General features: G+C 52.0%; 1 protein-coding gene across 1 annotated transcript in view; it reads right to left on the reverse strand.

Annotated features, from left to right (window-relative positions):
- ZNF609 (zinc finger protein 609) overlaps positions 1–23,599 on the reverse strand; it is a 66,311-nt gene that overhangs the window by 14,078 nt on the left and 28,634 nt on the right. The window contains exon 2 of the mRNA XM_085300699.1: positions 8,813–9,038. Coding sequence (XP_085156825.1) covers positions 8,813–9,038 — 226 coding nt within the window. The remainder of the gene's footprint in view (positions 1–8,812; positions 9,039–23,599) is intronic.

Genomic DNA, 23,599 nt, shown 5'->3' on the forward strand with positions numbered 1-23,599 from the left:
GCACCTTGCATCACCACCCCAGCAAGGACGGGAACTGTGCAAAATTGCCGAAGGATCTATGCTGCAGAAGACGATAGGGAAAAAAAAATCCACGCAGAACCTCCCCAGTGAGAGCTGCTGGAGGGGATTTCCCAGTTGCAAGCCTGATGAAGAGTTTAACCCAAAGCACGTGAACAAGCCAGCCCCAGACCCAAAAGACGGACATCATCATGGGTGCCAGCCAACTCACTTGCCTCCTTTCTACCTGCCATCACGTCTTTCACGACATGCAGAGAGCTCAGCGTCTGAGAGAAAAGGACTGGTGGGCCACAGCAGGGAGGTCCTGACGCTTTCCTGGAGGAGGACCAATCTGCAACGGTCCAATAAATAACAAGGAACACGGCTTTTCCATCTGCAGCAAAACCACTGCCCCGTCCCTCGTCCAGCAGCCCGAGCATTTGGGTGCTAGCTTGTGCTGGGTGGTAACGGCACTCTGTTCTCCCATCCGCTGCCCTGATCCTTGGGGAAATGTGCCCAGATGACTCCAAGGGTGACTCCTGGTTGACTCCGTGTCAAGGAGGGAGGTTTATCACGTCAGGGGGCGGGGGACACGACGTGCCCTGGCACTGCAGACCCAGCCGGCTGACGCATGACGGTGCTCCTCCGAGCTTGGCAAGCGGGCAGAGCGCGGCCGCGGCGCCAAGGTCCGGTGGCCTCCCAACAGCTGCATCAAGGCCACACGCCACAGGGCCATTTGTGAGCAGCCTGGAYGTCCACCCTCGCTCTCCCGGAGGAGGGAGATAGAGGCATTGAAACCAATTTGAGTGCAGCAGATTGGAGCTCGAGAGGCCTCCTTGTAAACAAGTCCTTTAATCCAGTGCTTGGCGGTTAAAACAGGAGCCCCAGCTGGTATTACCCAGGGCAGCTACACACGTGCCTCGGGGAGTTCAACACGACAAATAGTCCTGTCTGGAGCAGAATATTGCTCACCTGTTGATAAAACAGCCTTCATACAAAGCTGACAGATGCTGAAATAAACAGTGCTTTGAGAGTGATAAGCAGTGCATTAGCTCTACTCGAGTTCCCTGCCTCCCAGTACTGTCAAGCATTCTGCCAGCAAATATTAGATATGAAGCGGTCGCACTGTGGGAGTACCGGGAAATTATGCGTAATAAAGCTCTGCTTCTCTAAGACGACACGCAAGCAGCCACCTCRCTTTGAGGGCTGATGCCTCCCCATCCGGCGGGGAGTTTGCAACTCAACGGCGCGCAATGCCGGCGGCCCTCACCGCCCCGGGGAAGAGGCACCCGACAGCACCGGACAGTGCTGCAGCCCCGAGCAAGCGGCCACGTTGCTAATCTGAAGATCCCAGCAGCCACAGCCCTGTTGGCAAGGGCTGCAGGAGGGTTCAAAGGACCGCGGCGAGCCCTTTCAGGCTCTGCTGAACGGCTCAGCAATCTCGGAAGGGATTTACAATCGCTCGTTATTTTTTGAAGTGCTATCAAAGCAAGAGAGAGAGATACCCCTGCTCCAGCGCTCCTCTGCATTGCCATAAAAGCCTCGAGAATTCACCTCCCGTTTCTGGCTTTGAGTCTACAGGGCTCCGAATGCTGGATTTTCTTTAGAGGGGACCGTGTATCCCCCTTTGAAGCCCCAAGAACTGGATATCAGCAGGATTGTATCTCACCTCTGGGTGATGCAACCTTGGCCCATCACCACCATTAAAGCATCCTCAGAGATAGAGATAATCCTAGCAACAACAGTCACCATTTAAGGGGACAGGTGACAGCGAGGCAGCACATTAAGAGTGCAAAGCCACCTGTTTGGCACACGGCTTCCTTCTGGCTAAGGCAAGATCTGCCCTCATACGCCAGCCCAGCCCTTTCCTATCATCTCCCAAGCCAATGTGCACCTCCTGCCCTTCCTTCAGTTCAAACAACGTATCTCCCAGACCTCTAGGATTTTGTAGGTTCTGCAAAAACAGGAAGGCTCAGAGGGCAATGGCAATGCCACAGGCTTCGAAAGGCTTAGCACAGCACGCAYAAGAGCAAGGCAGAAACACACGTAGGGAAAAGGTAAGTTGAGCCTGGTCTTGCTGGCCGGGTGGGTAGATGGGTGGAAGGCAGCGCCACGAGCTGGTGGCAGCCATAGGCACACCCAGAGTGGCAGCACRAGAGATGCCCAATGCAGCTTGGAAGGGGAAGATGGTGGTGGACATAGGGAGGAGAGCTGCGCGACCTGCTCAGACTGTAGAGCTGCGACAGACAATCTGGCGGATGGTTGTCACAGTGAAGACCGCCCTACAGTTCCTTCCCACTCACTCCAGACCATGCCGTCCAGCCTAACACCACTCCAGGCGAGCACGTGCATCGACGTTGGCATAAGCAGTGCCCAAAGCCCGAAAGGTGGCCACTGAGCCCCCAAAGACCGCTAGGAGTTGCCTGCAGAAGAGYAGTCCAAACACCCAGAGAGCGCAAAGCTGGTTCAAGTTGACTGCAGGCAACCTGCCTCAGCCTTCCACTCCAACAGAGACATCAAGAAAGGGATTTGGAAGGCTACATTTTCTCCTATTTCCTTTGTGCAGCTGCTGTTGCCATGCTGTGATCCTTGTTGCTATGAAGGTTTGTATGTCGGGCAACGGCTTGTTTTGGCTGCAAACACCACTGCTGTGGTCCGCGATGGCTTCACGGCCCAGGTGGTGTCAGGACCCAGTCCAGCCGCTGTTCTGACATCCAAGCGAGYGGAGGTGAGGAGGTGCCATCATGCTTGGCCATGCACTTCATGCCAGGTGACATCAATTCCAGTGAGGGAGAAGACGACRACCCAGGAGCTAACGAGGCGGCAAGCGGAGTGATGCTTTCTGGTATAATTAGATCAGTTAATAGTTCCTGCAGATYGGAATCACACCTAACAGAATTAGGGAAACTGCCAAGACAGCTGCTCCCRTGAAAGGCATTTAACAAAACACATTTCCTGCACAAGACGGGCATGGAGAAGGTGCAGCCGCGCACAGAGGCGTTACTGTCACGGCGGTGCGAGAGCTGATACAACAGGCCATTCGCTACGGCCAAGCTTCCTGCACAGCCCCACCGCCGACATCCAGCGGGTAAGAAAAACACACCTCAGACCCTATCCTGACCCAAGCCTAAAGCGACAGCAATGCAGATGAACTGCAAGCCCACAGCAGACGCTCTGGGCAGCAAGTAGTAGGTGTTTGAGGGCTGGATCTTTACTGGAGATCATACCCTCATAGCTTTTACGTAACTGTCAGCAGCAACTCATCTAGACAGGGGCAGAGGAAGAAGCTAGCCACGGCAGCAAGGCAGACTGGACATCCGGCCTGGAGATCGTAGATCCTTGGAGCTTCAGTCCACCATATCACATTGGTTGATCCTGGCCTGTCTTTCTAAAGCCACAGCAGCGCTGCCAGGCTTTAGGGGGCCTTCCTGCCCAACTTCGCAGCCACAAGGACAATCCAAAAGCCATCTTCTACAAAAAGGGAGCTCTGGTCAGCCATCCATGTTGCCTTCTGCTGTACAACTCCCTTCCCAGAGCTGTTTGAAGTAGGCAGACCTCCTCCCCTACAAGCCATGGGATCCTTCAGGGTGAGTGCGCCTATTAAAAACCCACACCCCCAAAAAAACAAAATAAACACCCTTCCAATCAAGAGTTCACATCTTCAGCAAACAAAGATAGCTCAGTGGGTCAGCTGCGAGACAAACCCACATGAAAGGAAGGAGGAAGTTATGCAACTGGACGAGCCCAAATACACTTTTGCTGCTGTGCACGGAGCAATGCTTACTGTTTCAGCTTGCAAAAGCAGCATGTGCCATGAGCACACGGTCAGGAGCTACAGGAGAAGAGTAGTTTGCAAAAAAAGGGTCCAYGTCAGAGCAATTACCATGGGAGTCTAGGGGGCACATCCTACATAAATCCAATTTTCAAGGACACATCACACACCAAAGAGGAGCTACACCTCTCCTCRCAGAGCCAGTAGGAACTGTTTGCAACACTGCCCAGTGTCAGTGGTCTCTCCTTGCTATGCTGTTACATTACAGACCCAGTGGGGGACGTGTGCGAAGACCTAGRAGCGCCAAATGAGAAGTGCTCACAGCAGCACGTTCAGGAAGTTGGGAATGACTGGAAGCAAACACAATTCTGCACCTCCACACGCTAACTGCTCCGGCGGGGGAGGGATGGGGCTGTCAGCCCTGGGGAGAAAGTGGCTGCTGCAGGCTAGCAACCCCCTCTCCATCTCTGAGGTTGACGTGCCTGACGCGAGCCAAGCACTGCTCACAGCCAGTAAGAGGGGGGAAAAAAAATAAAAAGCTTTCTGAACTGCTTAACAGCAGAAAAAAAAAAAAGGTTGCAATTAAGCCCTTCCATTCCCTGCACTTGCTATTATTAATCCAGTTGGAGGAGGCTGGACCTGCGCACAAGGGATACACAAACACTCAGACCCATGATCCCTGCTCAGGTTAACGGTGCAGTGAAGCTTAAACACCAATTCACACGTTGCGACATTGCTCTGTCAGAGCCACCCAGCAGACACCACGTGCTTCCTGCACTCACCCGAGYGGCTGGTATTTTAAGAAATGAACTTTAGCTTCAGACAGTTCGGCACGCGGAAAACGCCATCCCTCAGCTCCCGGGAGGTACGGATCGATACTGGCAGCGCTGCTCCTGCAGCCCAGGGTCTTTCCAAGCGATCCGGCGAGGCCGAAGCTCACGGCGGCTCTGCTGAGGCCGTCCTGGGGCAGCAGCAGCACCGTGAGGACCTGGGGGAGATGCTGAGTGCGGTGGGGTGGAAAGGATGGGAGGTGCTGCTCAATGCTCAAACCACCAGAAAAGAGGATGTCAAGCCAGGAGAAACACAGACCGGCCTAATCATGGAGAAACGGAGACTAGCCCAGGTAGTAATGGCATTTTAGCACACACCCCCTCCTTTGGGGATCTCAGGACTGGACTCAGGTCGCACAGGCATGCTCACCSATGCTGAAAGACCCTTGGTTTGCTTTACAGACATAGCCTACATGCAGACCCACAGTTCTCCTCCCTCGCATTCTTCCCGGATCTCCTGGGCAAGGAGAGATGCTTGTTGCACCCTATACATTTCACAAGCTCTAGCTCTGGACATCACCCAGCCAGGTCTGGGACACTCCTCTAGCAAATTCAAGCCTTGCTCCATCAGCAAGGACAGGAAGGCAGAAGCAATGTCAGGGGATCAGGGAAGAGGAACGGTTTCACCCCAAGTTTTTAGTCTTACACAACTGAGTACTAGAGATGCTTCTACTCTGGGAGCTGACATAACGCAGCAGACTGGAAACGACCAAAGGAAACAGCAGGATTTGTATTCTGCATGACAGGAGTGCAGGGCTCGCTGTAAAAGCCATCGTTCCTGACAGCAGGAACCAAGCAGCAGCCAGCAGAGCCAGGCAGAGAAGGATCTTTGCACAAGTTCATTGAATTACTGCAGACTAAAAATAGCCAAGCTGCAGGAATCACAGAATGCCTCCGAGGCACGGTCTGAAACGATAGCTGCAAAAGAAAGGGATAATGCAGAAGGACAGGCAGACAGGCTGCAGAGCTTCACAGACTGGCGAGGCCTGGAGGGGGGGAGAAAAAAAAAGGTAAAAAGAAACACCAAGTGCTGACGTTACAGGAGAAACTGAAGCCGGTGAGAAATGGGGCTTAGAAATCGGCAGCGCAGTCAAATTAGCGGCTTCCTTGCTAATTCCGGCGAGAAGCAGGCAGCCTGCCGCAGCCGCCTCCTTTGAAGGATCAGAGAGCATCGTGCAGCAATCAGGACTTGAAAATTTTACAAGCGATCCGGAGCTCCTAGGAAAGCACAGCTCAGCTCGGCTCAGCACTGAGCAGCATTGGCACAGGGAGGCATTTAGCACTTCCACACAACTCCCAGCTGCTGCCCGAGGCCTCCATCTAGCCGACGCGCATCTCATAAAACCCAAAGCCCTGCAAGTCTGGATGAGTTCTGCTCCGTCTCGTTCTCGCTTCAATGCCTTTCAAGCAGTCGAGGGATTTGGCGGGGGAAGAGGCGAAGGACGGTTGTGTGCAGTCTCCTGCGCGATCGGGAATCCCCTGCTCGTTCCTCCTTGCTGTGCCATCTCCTCTGCCCACTGCGCACCTCTTCTCGTGACTTYCCCCAAAGAGACCAAGAGGTCCAAGCTCCCACCAGCTTCACTGCTGCCCATGGAGGTCTCCAGCAGCAGCAYTGAAATCAGCCTCCTGGGAGTTTCACGCCACAGCAGCTTTCGGAAAGCTTTACGGAGCCACAGACGCATCTTCAGGAGCAGGAGAGCTGGCGATTGCTCTTGAATCCGAGCACGCGTCATGCAGAGAGGCTGGGCCCTGCTTTCACCTCTCCGCCCTTCTTGTAAGAGGTTTAATCCTTGCACTTTCGTACCCCAGATTTCTCACATCCTGCTTGATGCTGATCTAAAATAGAAACAGTGACACACCAGCTCCGGAGGCACAAATACTCACCCATCTCAAAGTCCACAGCCCCAGGCTTTTCTGGGCAGCAGGCTGAAGAAAAGCGTGCTCAGTGGAAGAGAGAGATGGTTTGGTGCTTTGGGCACAGTCCTAAAACCTAGAAGGGGCTGGCACTACTAGCTACTCCAGGTGCCACTCCAGCTAGGTTGCTCTGCTTGCCTGTGCCTCAGTTTCCCTGGCTCAGGGCAAGCCCTTCACAATTTTTAAGGCGATCAGGCCCTTTGCAGATACCAAAAAACACTAGAGATAGGCTGATAGCTAGAGCGAATGGGTCTTACACAGTGTTTCTCCTTGAGGCACGGTGCAGATGAGGTAGGATCATTGCACAAACCATTCCCTTCTCCCTGCCACCCGCATCCTTGGCAGTAAGCAGCCCCTGGTACAAAGCGAAGGGCAGCAGCTGGAAGCAGGAGCCATTCACTAACTCCACTTCACGCAGGTGGACACAAGATGCAACCACCYGCAGGCTTCAAGCAATCTCCAAAACAGCTGGCAGCTCTGCCGTCCGATATCCCCAAGAAGGTCCCAAAGGCCCGGAACGAGAAGGGCAGCTCGGAGCACAGCCGAGGTCCCCACGCTGCCAGTYACAAGCGGGGACAACCAGCAGCACACACCAGCTTCCATGTTCAAGGCTCCTGTAYGCTGCAGYRCATTTTTTTGTCCCTATCAGCAAGCCTAGCTCAGAGAAGAATCATCCCTTGGGTACAATTTTCCAGCATTGCGGCTTCCTCCTGCCTCAGGAGCAGCAGGAAAAAAAGCACTTACAGTTCCCTACTGTCTTGATTCCTTCCATATATGCAACCGAGCAAAAGGTGAAACAGAGAAAGCAGAGGTGTATGAGGAAGCTGGAGGTGTCCACCTCAAGTTAGCAAGGACCAGCTGCTCAAGGTAGTCTGCCCCAGTGCAGTCTGTGCACTCCTCCCTTCCCAAATACCTCAGGTCATGATGCTTTTCCAAGTGGGAACAACTTCAGYGCTGATCTCCACACCCGGGGCCATCGCACCACTCAGTCCAGCACCAGCTGCACTTTCAAAACCAGTTTTCAAGAGGGGAGAGGAAAGAGGAATTGGGTCCCWTCCTGATCTTCCCACAGCACTCGGGGCTAGCAAGAAGGGAGTTTTCCACATCTACRGACAACTCTGTCTATTTGAAGTGGACACACAGCAAGAACTTCAGCCAGGAGGCCACAAAACAGACACGCAGCTTCAGCATAATCTATGCTGGCAACGCTGCAAGTTTTACACCATCAACTTGTGGCTAAATGGTAGCAGCACTGGCCTGTTTATGGAAAAGCAGGTTTAAGTTCAGYTTCAATTATCATCAAAGATAACGAAGACAGTCACAGTGAAGTGCTGCCAGAGGAACACTGCCAGAGAGAGCAGGGATTAAGGCCAGTACCTTCATTCCCTGCACATAATAGCAAAGCAAGAGCAGAAGCAGACATYCAAGACAAGCTCCAACCTGGCCCATCTGAGGTATCCCATCAGCTGGCCTCTACCACCTCTGCTCTTTCTCACATTGGTGCTGCTGGTCTCTATTTCTGCTTCCAGACTCCAGCTGGAACYAGACACAGATACAAGGAGTTCACCTCAGGCCTCTGGCCTGAGTTTCCAACCTCCTGAAGAGGCTGGAGGGACGACCGGGTTCCTGTGCTAAGCATGGTATACTGAACCACCTATTCATCCCAGCATTACTTGGCAGAGCCCCAGTGGCAACTAAAACCCATCAAAGCAAGGGACTTGGGAAAGCAAACCAAACTCTGTGCAGATGAGACAAGTTCCACTGGAAAAAGGTTCAACTGGCTTGGCAAGAGAGACAAGAGCCCTGATCTCCTGTCAAGCCTATTTTGAAAGCTCTGCTGGGGTTATTTATCCAGCAGGAGATTTCTGCTGCCTCCCAGGGCTTGTGCGCTTTTGTGACAGACTTGCAGGTTGCCAACTAGAAACGAAGTCAACTCCATCAAGCTCCCATTCAGGTTGGCACAGTCTTTTCTCTGGCACCTCCAGAACCAAGTTAGCTCTCAAATAAAGGCAGAGAAATGGCAGTTTAGATTTTCACCCACTGTCTGGGCAACAGGATAACACAACGAACTGGGCTGATGCAGGTTTTGGCTGGTTACTTCATTTGCTGTACAAATTAAAAACCCAACTTTAAGAGCTGCATCCTACACAGCTACTCTGTCCTGACCACCCWGACTGTGGTGGAGAGGAACCCTGAGATATGCCAGCAAGCAACACAGCAGGACAAGAGGAAGAAGGGGATTACTGTAACTCAAAAATATAATTGCTAGAGAGCAAAGGAGCTCTCCGACGACACTTACCATCCTCCGTCTCTTGCCAGACAATGCCTTCCAGGTTCACGCTGGTCCCAGGTTCACAAGGGCCCAGACACTCTGGCTCGGTGGCCAGTGCCACATCACAGGTATTCACTCCCACAGAACGGGTGCGTACCATGATCTGCTCACAAGGTGACGAGATGTCGTTGTTGACAACAGGGACGAGGAGATGCAAGGGCAACACTGCCGGCGTCGAGACCGGAGACTCCATCTGTGGGGAAGGAGAAACATGCCAGTCACTGTCAGGACTACACAGAGGAGAGCAAGTATCAACAGGCATCTACATTTCCAGAGAACCCCAAGGCTACCACCTTCTTAATTCSTATGCCAGAATTGCCTTGAATCACCTCTCAGCAAGCAGGTCAAAGTCCCATGCATTATCAGAGCACAAGGATCTAGTAGGACTTTTCCACCCTGGCGTGCCCATAACTACRAAGTGCTGGCTTTTCAGCGGGTATGTAGATCACACACCCAACGTCCTTCCACGGGAGGTTTCTGCTCTGCTGTTGAAGGTGCTTATGCCAACTTCCTTCACAGACTACTTTTGCTGGTGTAATCATCCGTGGTCAGGATGCCTTTTGGCTATTGCTCAGATGTTAATGTAGTCAATGACTTTGGACCTGATGGCTCATTAGAAAAAAAATTACAGGCTTCTACACAACCGGCAGGACAGGACAAACAAGCAGCGGTCTCCCTTTGGTGCCAATGAAAACCAAGATCCTCCTCCCAGATCTACCCCGTGACCATCCGAAGACACACACACACTCAGGTTACAACCCTCTTTTCTATGCAAGCGAGGGCAAAGTATCAGCTTCAGAGAGCAATCCAGCAGATGCCTCATGCTGGGGGAGAAGAGTCGCAGGCCAAATGAGTGCCAGCCWTCTTGCTCTCTTTGCACATGGAAACCACATCGCACTGCCAGAGCTGGGCTTAGAAAACCAACAATCCGACATGCCAAGCACAACMACAACCCAAGGCTGAGCCACTCTACCGCTGACAAGCCGGGTCCTCAGCTGCTCYGCCACACCAGCAGAATACAATGCTGTATGGAGAAGATGGCTGATAGGCTGATTTTGCTGCTGGTCAAGCAAAGGTGTAGGTTGGAAACCTTCCTGTCCTTCAGGGTTCATCAGCCAACCCATCCRTAGTAAATCAGTTCCCTTGCCTTGGCTTGCCAAAGGGGATTTGCAGCTGTTTTCAGGCTAGCTGCTCATCCTCTGCTCAGATCTCCTCTCTCACAGGAAGGTTTATGATCTTGATAAGACGCTGAGCAACCTCTAAACAGAAGCCGACTGAGGAAACTCATCAAGTCATCAGCAAGCCCTGACCTGTGTTTCAGTTTCAGTCAGGGGAAGACCCTTCCACAGCATCCAGTACTATACTGAGAGACATCTTTGTAAGCCTCTACACAAAGCTGACTGATGATAACCCCAGAGAGGCCAAGCCTGCTATAGCCAGTGCCAAGAGGCAGGAAGCAGAAGCCTCCAAGATGGTCTCCGAGCAGGGACACTGACACCCGCCGTGACCACTTCTAACCTCATCGCCGGCTCTTCTGGGTCAACACTGCTGACACCCACAAAACGGTCAACTTCCCATCCCGAGGTGGCATCCTGGTCCTGAACGGCTGCCAAAATTATCTGCTTGTTTTCTCACTCACATACGTACATCTTTTAAGCCTGCCCTTTACAAGAACAATTTCCTGGAGCAGAAGCTCGCGTGCTAATCCTTGCCCGCCCCATGCAACCAGGCACACACAAACTCCCACGCACGACCGCGCTGCGGGACTGGAGCATCCCATCTGCCTCAGTGAGGACACTCGCAATTCCCTGAGCAATTAGCGCCTGCAAAGCCTCTCTGAATCTTCAGCGACAGGAGTCATCCGCAAGCCAAGATGGTACAAGAGAGGCAAAACCCCCATGCTGCAGTAACCGTGTGGAGGGGCAGGAGATGGCAATCGCACAGTGGACACTACCTACTCCCCCAGGCGAAGTTCCATATGAAACACGAGTTCATCTGCTGGCAAGGGAAACACACACAAACCCCCTTGGAGAGCCCGGAGGTCTTCTGGCTTGGCCAGGGCAGGTGGATTTGCTGTCGCAGTTGTGTTAACGCAGGAGAATACAAAGCACCTTCTGCCAACGTGCCTGCAAGCCGGCTCCTTGTCCTCCTGCGTATRTCCTCCGTCTGGACAGCTCATCAGAGCGCATCCAGTCCAATAAGCATTAAAGATAGCCTAGAGGTTTCAAGCGGCAGTGGCTGGACTGCAAGCTTCCCTCCATCAGCAGCACAGCTCGTGCTTTTGCMTGCCGTCTTGTTCTGCAGCTCTTTTTCCCCCACGCGCCAGGCCCGACTTCTCACCGGCAAGATCAGCTCGCTCAGGAGCCTGTCCTTGGCTCTCATCCTCGAGAAAGAGCTGGGATTCAGAGACCGCCCCATGCCTGGCACCCCAAACCCAGCAGCCAGGCAGCCCYGTGGTATTTGCAAAGGTTTCTGGTGTGACGATGGGGACAGAGTGCCCCAAGCAGAGCAGCCCCATCCCATACGTCCCAGGAAATCCAAGGAAAAAAAGACGCCCTAAGGAAGCACCAGGCTCCTTTGGGGAAGCTCAGGAAAGCACACTGCTCCTGAAGACCATGCTTTCCCATCCAGCCCTAACCAAAGAGGCTGCCCACCATGACAACCCGGTTACAGGGCAAGTCCCCACCCTGATGAAACATCTGGAGAGGAACCAGGCACAGCTGGCTGCCTTTGGTCCCCAGCAGCAAGCCCAGGAGCGGGGAGCACTCGTCCCCTGAGCAGCCGGGAAACGGCGGCTGGCTGCTTGCTTGCGCGTGCAGAGGAAAGGAAGGGCACCTGCRGGGTTTGGAAACCGTTCGGCTTCCTTCCACACTGCAACAAAAACCACAGCGCAGCACAGGAGCGTTTAATTACAGTTCCAGCTCTGCTAATTATCGCTCGGTCACATTTGTAATCTGCATTACGCCACAGCGCATAATAAGCAGCTCGCTGAGCTCTCTCTAATAAGCGAGGAGGCTTTATGGGATTTCATATTTCACTCCGCGCTGGAGCAAACAGAGTCTCATTTATCAACCATCAGTGCAAGAGGCGGCTCTCTCGCCCGGAGCTTGCGAGCATAAAAAAGACCTGGAGAGACTCTCCGGAGGCTGGGACAAGGACAAAGCCTCCGGTTCCCGCAGCCGGGCCGCCGGCCGCTCTCACCTTCGGCAGGCTCTGAGCCGCTCCGCGGGGCCATTCCCGGCGGAGATGCTGGYGGTAGAGAAGCAGGGCCGTTAGGGATGGCTCATAGCCCTAAGCAGTGGCTTTCAAACCTCCTCCGGCTCCGCAGCAGGCTGAAGAAAGGGTGCAGCCAAYGGAGATTTTGGGCTCTGCTGCACGGCGCTGGCTTCCAACTCTGACACAAACTCCCTCGGGCAAATCACTTAGGGTCTCAGATTCTTAAATCCCCTTCGTGGAAGACAATTTATTTCCCTTCCTTTCCCGGAGTAGGTTTTAAGATTAAACAGCAGCGAGTGCAAACGCAGCAGCTGTGCGTTCGGTGCTGGGAGCGCGGTGTCGGGCGCGAGCCGCGCACGAAGCGGCTCTGCTGTCCTGGAGCCGCACGGGGCTGGGCGATCGCCCCGCGAGCCTCCCGCGGCCAGGCCAGCACACCTTCAAAAGGCGACGCAAAGCTAAGGGAGATGCTAATTACTGGCCATAACCACTTAGTTACCGTATGCCAGTTGGCTGATGGAGACAAAACGCACATCAAAACCTCTCCACGTTGCACCTCGGCAGCAGTGCTCGAGGTTGCAGGCAACGTTTGCCAGGCCATTGCACGGCTCAGCCCAGCGTTTGASGATGGTCCGACATTGGCACCCATGTCCCGCTCAGTCACCAGATCCCACGATCTGGGAACAAGAGGCCGCTGGTGTCCGCCACGCTCACACGACTGAACGCTGAGCCCCATCCTGCCGCAAGCGTTGCTGAAAACACTCCAAGAGATTTGCCCAGTTGTTCTTTTCCGGAGATGGCTCTGGAAAACATGCACCCTAGATAGCACAACAAGCAATAAACCCTTAGGATTYGCTGGGTGCGTTTTTCCACACTGCACCCTGACGTGGCAGTAGCTAACCAAAGCTTTTAAGATGCTAGCGAGGTGGCCTCTTCCAGCACGCACACGTCCTTTCTCACGGCGTCACCCTGCCTGGCCCAGGGAAGCGGAGTCTGCAAGGTCGCTAAACAGCTCYCTCGCTGAATGGTCTGACTGCTCGGCACCTGCACAAGCTCCACCAGCGTCACCTTTGCGGAGGGGGACATAGYGTCCCGTGTCACTTGCTGATATATTCAGGTTCCATCTGAACGTAAGGAAGAACTTCTTTACTGTGAGAGTGACAGAGCATTGGAACAGGTTGCCCGGAGAGGTTGTGGAGTCTCTTTCTCCAGAGATGAATTCAAGACTCACCTGGACATTATCTGGTCTAACATGCTCTAGGTGACCCTGCTTGAGCATGAGGGTTGGACTACACGATCTCCAGAGGTTCCTTTCARCCTCAACCACTCTGTKATTCCCAGTATCCCCCACTTCCACCAGCTCCTGGGAGGCTTCCAGTGGCACAGGCTTCGCGAAGCGGCACATCCCAGACGGGAGGGCTCCAATATCCGGCTCCCGCTGCTGTGTGCAGCACTGCCCTTGCAGCTTTTCCCAAGAAAAACTGATGGTTTTCCGGCCCCCAGCATGCAGGTAGAGCCAGGAAAATTGCTCCCTTGGGAAAACATTCTCCGATCCCTAGCCAAACTGCTTCAATTGCCCCATTGCAAACACACAGCTCCTCTGGCAAGGTGTCCCACCAAATAAAGCAAGGCATCACCCAGCAGCCAAGATCCCCAGCTCCACACCAGCTGTGGTCAACAGGTGCATCTTAAACTTAAGAGTCATCTTCGGCAAGGCATYTCAGGGCAGAGGTATCTGGCAATAGCTTCCTCAGCAGCACAGCAGCACACCCCAGGAGCCAAAGTCCAGACTGGTGCTTCTGCCTTCAGATAAGTGCGAGCTCTAGAGCAGGCTACTGGCCCTGCAGGACAGCTTCTCTGGTACCACCGTTGAAAATGGAGCCCCAGTCGCTGTGAAACACAAACAGGGGTGCAACAGCCCACGAGATCACACTGGCGGTGCAGCCTCCCACTGCACCAGTGATGGGTGAGAGAGACTAAGCAACCCCAAATCCACTGGAATTGGTGAAAAAGAGTGAACTTTGATGCTTGTTAGACCCAGCTTCTTCATTAGCACYTGATACATCCTCATCAGACTGAGCCAGCGCTCCACTGCCAACACTACAACCTGGCCTTTCTCATCCAAGAACTGATCTCTAGGAAGAGGAGCTGAATCACCAGGGACCACTGTTTGCTCCCACTTCCTGGTTTCAATTCCCCAGATCCTGACTCGAAGACACRTTCCAATAAGGATGAGCCTCAGCCCCCTGCTTGCGCTGTTACAAGATCTCTGGAGAAGGAGCTCCACGTTAGAGAAGCTGGACAGACTTGTGGTTAGCACCTAAAGCTCAYGTGCTATTTGCAGGCTCTCTGCTCATTCACTGGCCTTCCTTGGACTACTAAGCCGGCTAAGCTGTTTTAACGTGACCTGATACTCAAAAAGCCAGTTCTAACCACTTGTCTACACAGGTCTTCCATCAGAGAGCTGCGTAAAAAAATCCCTGCTTGAATGCAACTAGTCTTATCTTGCTGCTTCCAGCACTTTGAGATCAAGAGGAAGCAGACGCTGCAGAGGCATGGCCTTGCATATCACCACGTCTTCAATAAAGCCAGGGAAAGCATCCAAGACAGACGTGCTGGCACCAAGTCACCTGCTCCAACCATTTACACGACTATCAGATCTGCTCTACAAAAGGAAGGTGTCTCCTGTAGGTGAGAGGCAGTGAGCAGCAGTGACAGGAGGGGACTGTTAATACGAGCGAGCAAAACAGGAAGGGAAAAACACSAAGGTTAGGCTCTCCGTGAAGCCAGAATCAGTCCAACAAGCTGRCTGAGGATGTGTTATTTCGGTCTCGGGTCACCTATGCTACCTCCCAACGTTCCTCTGTGCTCCAAGGAGATGCTGCAACAGCCTCCCCTCGTTTCTCAGATTGAAACGCAAAACAGCATGCTCTAACGCAGCTAGGTCAGCGGTGAAAAGGCGACAAGAGCCCACGCTGCAAAGGGACTCGCCAAACGGGGATGCATCCRGGTCAAGAGAGGGTAGAGTTGCCTGAGAACGCAGAGCCTCATGGCAGGCAGATGGTTGCAAATGTCCTTCACATCTGATGACTCGGCCTTCAGCCCTTGCTGCATGCTGCTACCAAACAGAAGCTGTTTGATAGCAGCAAGTGGTACTTAAACCCTCAATAAAGCTACAAGGCTTGTGGCCTGCTCCGCCTGACCACCCAGCTGTCCACGGCACAGCTGAGCTCACCCTTTCTTAGGTCCTCAGCACCGTCCTGAGGGTTTTCATGCAGCTTCCCACCAGAAACCCAGTTCTCACACCCCACACCCCATAACCTGCACTTAACTTCCCACCAGCACTGTCAACATTGCCCATTCGTGTTTGGTTTCTCACGCCGCTGCTTGCTCTGCCCCCCTGACCTCCACCACACAGCAGAGGCYAGCCATGCATCCTTCAAACTAGGATGCTAAAAGAGAGAACCCACCACAGTGTGAAATCTTTCTTTATCTTTTATTTCCAAATCAACAAAACAAGCAGGCAACTCTACCCAAGCTAAAAAAGGAYCGTTCCCACCATGAGAGACAGAGGACTTCTTTTTCAGGGACCTTCTCAACCACCAGTGTAGCCCAGCTCTCCAGTGTCCCCCATTCAGACACCGGCATATTGCCTTCTCTTTCCTTTCTGGGCTGGAAACCAATATCTGCTCCTCAGAAAGCAGGTCCTCAAACAAAGTCCCACCTCTGCGCCCAGTCTTTTTGCACAGAAGAGATCTTCTAGTCCCTGAAAACCTCCACATCTCGTTACGTGCATCCACGCCAAACTCCAACAGATTGCTGTTCCCGGCCGCTCTCCACTAACCACTCCCACACGCGTTCTTTGTTCTTCTCCCATTCCGATCCAATCATGTCGGAAAAACAGTAGCGATAGGGCCAAAGCCAGGATGACAGCGAGGCAGACACATTTCTACCCTTGACCACACGGAACTCATGCAGAAATCCAAGCAGTGCCCAAATGGCTGGTGTTAACACCAGCACTCTTTGACCAGTACATTAGAGCAGGCAAAGGAGGAACATAAACGCTTTTGCAAGCACCCTAGTGCATCAATCTCCCGGAAAGAGGATATAAATCCAGCAAGCCTTTCACGAACCACTTGCCACGTTGGGATGCAGCTACAGCAGCCTTTAAAAGCACGATGCTAACCACCAGCTATATAAAACCTGAGCTAAGGGTTCAGAGGCTGCGAACAACCAAGCCAGAGACAACCCTGAAATCCAAATCCTCAMGTCCACAAAGCAGGCAGAGGCAATCAGGTGAAAAAAAGAAAAAAAAAATCAGCATCTGCATGGTTGAAACCATGCACATTCCCTCGAGGCCAGTAAGACTGAGATCTGACGGGCTCTGCCTCCACGCTGTAGGAGCAGAGCGCCCACAACAGCGGCTCTCGCTCCAGCGAGGATCCCAAGAGCACCGTGCTGATCCCAGTCCCCCCACACTGAAGCCACAGGCAGTCACACGGTCATCCTGGAACAACCCACCACCCAGGAGCTCCTGGAACGTTATCATTTGTAGGGGCAAAGTACATATTACAGAGCTCAGTATCTCCTTTTAGGCAGATCAACCGGTCAGACAGTAAACGTGGGTAATCCTGTAACTCCCAGTGCTTCCCATAAAGGAAGCAGTTAATCTCTGTTTTTAAGGAGGGGGCTATTATGCTCGAACTGAAAGTTAAAGCTGTATTTCTTCATATGTCCACATCAGGTAAACACCAGCACAGGCCCGTTCAGCCTTAGACGCCAGGTTTCCRTCCTGTTTAGTGGTCCCTATGCAAATACCTGGTGCCCTGTCCTTCTCTGGAGATACCCTACTCATCTCTCACCTTCAAACAGATCAGAAAATGTTGGTAATCAAAATCTACAGCAAATTATAAGAGATTGAAAACAAGCCTTTTAGAGATGAAGAAAGACCACGTTTTAAACRGTAAATCTTTAGAAGGATTAGCAACTAAGGACAACAGTCCAAGGCAGACACGTACTAGGTCAAGGACTGAGCTGGGGCACATGTGAGAAGCTGGCACAGCAGCTCAGGTTCCTGACGGATAGGAAACGGCACAGCTCCAACTTTCCCTGTTCGTCTTTTTTCTTCCTTTCCCCCCTCCCTCCTTTTCCTGCCTCAGTCTTGCAAAAACAGGCGCACGCCCGGGCCCTCGGGCACACAGACCCCGCAGCCGTTCGGCCCCAAGCGACTCACGCCAGGGCGGACCAGAGACACTCCACACGGAAGGGGACAGCTCCCTTGGTTTGTGCTCCAGGGAAGAAGACATGGGCAATCTCCCATGCCCATCCAGATGCAAAGCTCTGCGTATTCAAAGTCCTTACCCTTGGAAAGCTGCAGTACATACAGGTCAACCTGAAGACACACATCTCCCAGGGCTTGCTAACAAATTGAGTTTGCCTGCGTGCTTGCTGGGCACACAGTCCAAGGGACCACCTTTCTCGCCATTGGGCCGAGTATCCAGAGCAACTGCGTTTCTAATACCTCTCCCTAGAAGAGAAGAGACAGAGCCTAGCCTGCAAGCCAGCGGTCATTCTGTAATTGCTGCCGGAGCCAAAGGAAAACTGATGGGGCATGATGCGACCACGTGCACGAAAGCGTTTCTCTCACATTGCTAAGGAGCTAACTTGTGCATCTAGTAAAGCACACTAGATACCAAGAGGAAAAGGCTCCCCTGTTTTAAGTGAAGGGCCCCAGAAGAACATACAGGGTGGGGGAGGTGAAAAAAAGATACGCTTTACTCGTGGATGTTTTCCGCCATCAAGCTGTAAAGCATCCACCGGCACATTAATATCTGTACTTTCCACAGCAGCCAGAAATACAACACTCACTTGGGCATCCCAATGTCTAGGGGCTGCAAATGGGTCCAAAAGTGACAGTCACTCTTGGACTTACCACGCAAGAGAAAAGGCAGATACAGAGTTATATACATACACAGATAAATCAAGCATTACCCCAAAGTGCTCCGTCTAGTGATCTGGAAGGAGATCCCCTCCAAGATGCTCTCTTGGTCACATCTGGAGCTCCAGGCAACACGGCCTAGAGGTTCCTCTAAGTAAAGAGACCCTCAGACAGCACAGACCCACAAAGCAATGTCAGAAAGCTGGCCAAGCTGAGCCTGTCTTATCTTCTGTAGCCAGCAGGCAGCAGGCTACTGATGTAGCAGGAGCAGCTTGCAGAAGACACCCAGATTCACAGTCAGGAGCAGCAAATAGTTCTTCTGCTCCCTGCGCCTACACTGACTCTCACTTCTCTCAACCCCGATTGGCCTTGGACAGGAAAGAAACAAGATTCTCTATCTGCAAAATACAAACCGGTCTAGGGGAAAATTAGGGTGGTAAAAGGGATGGAGAAAACCAACAGAGCAATAGCACAGAGAGAAACTGGGAGCAACAGGGGGAAGAAAAGCAGGGGGACGTGAGCTGGCATGGAAAGTCTAGAGCAGTTTGAGCACACTGTTGGCAAAGGAGGCATTTAATAGTTTTGCCCTGATGGCTCTCAGGAGGGTGGAGACTGCTTGTGGCCCTACACACCTCATAAACATGTGGGGGGAAGTTCAGAGAACAGGAACAAAAATAACGAGGAGGCTAAAGAGACTGATTTGGAAGAGCAAATTAAAAGAGCTAAATATGGATAACTTGGTTCAGCAACAGCTACGTGGGGACATGATCATAATCTACAAATGCATGAAGGATGAAAACACCAATAGAGGAGAGGGGAATTACACAGCACGATGCAAAGAGTGACAGCAAGGAGGAATGGGATGAATTGGGAACATTTAAGAAAGAAGTTGGCCACAACTTTCTGGCAGTGAAACTGTTCCTAAGCACAAGTATTTTCCAAGTGGGAACCTCAGAAATACCTGTGGTAACAGTTCAGCTTGTCACTAGGGAAGGAATCCCTCATCCTTTCCTTGCACTCCTCCTTCCCCACATCCCTCCATCGCTACCACAGTACACCCACATCCCTGATTACTCAGACCCCCACAGCACCCAGATTCTCCCAACACCTCAGATCCCCACTGTGCCAGGTACTGAAATGCCAACCACCGCATTCACAGTGCTCCCAAGACATGGGAAAATCTTCTCCTCCTTTCACCAACATGGAATCAACATCCAGCAGACATAGGACTTGCCCCAGCTCAGGCAAGGAAACACCACCAGGATATCTCAGGCTGCCTTATTTTTTTGCAGGGTTATTTTCTCCCATGATTCTTTCATGTTTTAACCACAGTACACAACTTCAGTGTGATAAGAGAGCAGTTTCAATACAGAAATACACTTCTCTGGATCAGGAGACTACAGACCAAGGACACAAAGGTAAGGAAAAATCCTTCATCCAGCACATCAGTCTACCTAGAAGCAGTAGCTGGCTAGCTGGAGTATTTTCTAAGTAGCTCTCCCGTAAAACAAACCTGATGGCTTGTGGCTACAAACAACACTTGATATTTAAAGTCTCTAGGACTTTTGGCTTGGAGGCATGAGAAGCCAAGCTGTGTGCTAAACTCTTGTAGCTGGAAAAATTGTTTGGGACAGGGGTGGGAGGGAAGGACATAAAATGAGGTGTTTGTGAAGGAAAACATACCTCCCCCCCAAGATCCTGGACTCTCTACTGCTACAGGAGCTTGTGGGGCCTGGGAGACCACAACTGGTTTTGACACGTCTGGAGCACGCTAAAGAGCATCATTTCTCACTGCCCCATACAGCTACAGATCTATAGGGCAGGAAAACATAGTTGCAAGGTACTGTATACAAAGACTTCCCAGCACACTTGACATATGCTCCACAAAGTCAGGAGCGTTTTATACACGTGTCATAGCTGCGTATTCGAGACACTTGGAAAGGCTCAGTTTCAGGGTGAGAGAGATGCATTGCAGATGCGATAAGTGGCAAAGTGTAGAAGGAGTTTCAGATCTATTTATCCCTCAGGCAAGAGGAGACATCTTCCTTCCATCTATTTAATATTAAAGAGCTATTTTGGTATGATTTTCACGTCCCAGTCCTTGCAGGCTGCATGTTTAGGAAGCTGCCCGCTTGGCTCTTATCTGCTCTTCTTTGGAGGTTTTGCTCAAGTTGCCAGGAGAGATTCTCTTCGTTTCTAGTCAAAGCCAGCTCTGTCTGATGGACTGATGAGCAGATTACAGGAGGAGAGAGAGCAAGAAATAAGCCAAAGCACATGATATCCAAGGATGGGGGCAGGCAAGAGGACCGACGCTGCACACACCACCTACGAGYGTGGCTTATGTGCATAACTAGAAGGTGCCTGTGGTTTGGGGACAAGCACAGTGCTGCAATTTGGGGACTTGTAGCCAGAGGAACAGACTGCCAGTGTAGCTTGTTGAATAAGAGCCTGTGTCTCTCGCACGCAAGATGGAAATCTCACATTAGGGAGGTGACAAATATCTTCTTTGCTGGGTTTTTGTACCCTCTTTCTCGCCCCAATCCTCAAATCCCAGCTTTCAGTAACTTTAAAAAAGAAGTGTGTTTGAAAAAAGTAGCACAAAAAAAATAATCGTACTCCAGTTGGTACATGCTGTGCTCTCCTCAAGCCACTTTCCACTCAGCAATGGCTTTCAGGCAGGGCCACTGTCACACAGCTAGCCCTCAGCTCCTGATGGCATCACGCAGGGTTCGCTGCCTGTGAGATACAGCAACGTACACAAAGCTTTTCAGAGCGATTCCCCCAGTTTTATTTATTTAAGCCAAGCTGCTGTCTCTCTACCCACCCCCAGCCCAAACAGGGCAGTCCACAGGCCCACCTTCTGATCCTACAACAGCACCTCCTACTACGTGGCCTGTGCTTGCAAGCCACGCGCCCTCCTCGCACACAAACCACAAGTTTACTGTTGGTAACTGAGGATTTCAGCTCTTTGGCATACTTGAACCAGGGTTCCAAMCACCTCTTGGCTTCTCCTTTGCCTCCAGCACTGTGGTCCTGGCATGAAGATCCTCAGTCCGAGTCCCTCACTAGCTGCCACAGCTCTGCTGCACAGCTGGAGGGGAAGGACAGTCCTGCATCACCGGGAAATTGGTACTGCCAAGTCGCAAGCGGCTGGAGCTGTGAAGAACGAGCTCAACAAGTGAACCGACACTCATATCACCTTGGATTTTAATTCTAGCTTTAGAGATGAAAGGCAACTCTCCTTTCTTCCCCGTTCAGCTCAAATTCCCCTCGGGGCCTCTGGTCCTGACTTCCTGGGCAGATAAGTCAGGCCCTGGGCGCTCATCCTAGGTGGGGTTTCTCTTTCACGTCCCTCACCAAAAACACCCTTGCATCAAACACACGGGGCTTAAAAACCCCATGGCTGCGGTCACGTCGCAAGCCAGCATCCCAGATGCTGCATATAGTGCCTAAAAGAGCAGACAGGCACTGAAGGTCTCACCCAGCAGGTTTTCTGCTGACAACTGACAGCCGCCAGCGATCGAGCTACACAACTGCAGAGGATCGATCACTCTCAGGCAAGCTGAGCAGCTGGGGAGAAAYAGGAATTAGCTAGAGCAAAGCCAGACCATAACTCATGCTATCCAAGGCCTCACCTGCAGGCTACCATCCCAGCCRGCCAAAGGAGAGCAAGGGAGACAGGCTGCATGTCTCGAACATATCTATGAGAGAAGAGCAGCTTTATGGTTCAAATCACAGGAGTATTATGCATGCAACCATGCTTCTCCTTAAGAGCACTGGATGCAAGAATAGAAAAATACCTTCAAGTGGCTGCTTCATCAACTTCCCGGGGCTAGAAGGAAACAGCTTACATCTGAAATCCAGTAACAAGCATCCACCGGGAATGGAGGATGCCGAAGCAAAGCTACCTGGGCACTGGAACAAGGGGACACCAACACCAACCATCAGAGCTGAAGCTTCCTTCCAGCCCAGTTTAGTATCAGGAAGGTTTTTAGACTCCAACCTCGCGGTTCTCAGTCTGCACACAGGGATACCCACAGGGTCACAGAACTTAAGCTTCAGAGAATTTGTTCACCTTYGCCGTGAAACAGAGCCTGATGCTCATTTTTAACAAGACAGAAAACAGTTGTCACCAAAAAACCATCAGATGCCAGCCGTCCCTGGAGAGAGGTGTCTGACAGGCAGTATTTCTCTTCACACCCAGACAGCGGTACCTGCAACAGCGTAACTATTCTGATACACGCAGAAACAGAGTATCGGATACCGCCAAGCAATAAGGAAGGCCAGGGTGAGCTCTCCTGCTGAAGAACCTTCGTATCTTGTTATTTGAAAGTGCACAGGCTACCTACAGGCAAACACGCAAAACCAGCCCATSCAAGCTGGTGGACATGCAAGCTGGAGCATCATCAGAGCCGAAWGCCACCCAGAAGGGGAACACGCTACAGCTACACTCAAGTAATCTCCTGGATTTTTAACCATCACTGCTAAAATAAAGCAGAGATGCTAGTAGAGATTTTCCRAGTGAAAAGCTTTGTCCTGTCTGGAAAGTCACAACGCAGTAATAAGCCAAAGCCGGGAGTTTCTCAATGAAACCCTTGCTTACCAACTGAAAAATCACGTTGGTGCTGCCCTCATTTCTCTGCCAAGCGCTGCTTACCAGAGACCTGCTGCATTCAGCTCACATTGCTTTGTTCAGGTTGAATCCAAGGGCACACGCAGATGCCAGGACGAGCTGGAGAATACGTCCATGCAGCATGCCAACTGAGGCAYGGCACCAAACCAGGAGCATCTGCTTTGGACCACTCCAGTCCCGGCACTGAGGGCGTAAAYGGAAGGAGCCCTCGGCACCAACGGGGAGGGTCAGCACTGCATTCCRGCTACCCCATGCCATCTGGGAAAGCAGCTCAGGGCTCAGCAAGGGAAGCCCGATCTGCTGAAGCACCCCACCACTGTGTTGCAAGCGGCCCYTGCAGAGGCTGTCGGTTCTGCTCACAGCTGCCCAGAGCTTTTCAGAGGCAAAAAGTCAACAAGGAGCTAATGCTGGGTTTAATTACCTGCTGCCTGTGTRTCTTCCCCTCTATCCTTCCCTCCTGCGCATGCACAGTCACCTTGCTGCCTTAATGAGAGGTGTGGAAGGAGGAATCAGAGAGGCCTTACCTGCTTCCCCAGGGCTCTCCACACTTGCATCCRCTTTGAGGGACAATTAACTAATTCTTGCCCAAGAAACATCAAGTGTTCAGAGCTGGCCTCCCCCCAAGGGTTCACATCTCAACTGGAGACCACAGTCAGGCACCCCATGCCGTTTAAGCAGTCCTTCTGGCCACTTCTGTAAAAGGGACACCCCTATAAAGAGACTCTACTACTCTACACTGAGATGTTCCCAAACTCCTTGGGAATCCAGTCCCAAGTAGCTCTATACTACAGCGCTTATGAGTCTTTGATTCCTAACTAGGGATTTGGCTAGAACTGCCCTGGCTTCCTCTGTACCATGGTATTTGTGGTTGTATTCAGACATGCAACAGGATAATTACAGAATTGACTACTTGTCTCTCTAAACTTGAGAAGACAGACATTCATCAAAATCCCTCAAGCCCAGGTTCTTG

This window comes from Rhea americana, unplaced genomic scaffold (assembly GCF_003343005.1).
Source record: "Rhea americana isolate MKP2758 unplaced genomic scaffold, rheAme1 scaffold_168, whole genome shotgun sequence".
Classification (NCBI taxonomy): Eukaryota; Metazoa; Chordata; class Aves; order Rheiformes; family Rheidae; genus Rhea; species Rhea americana.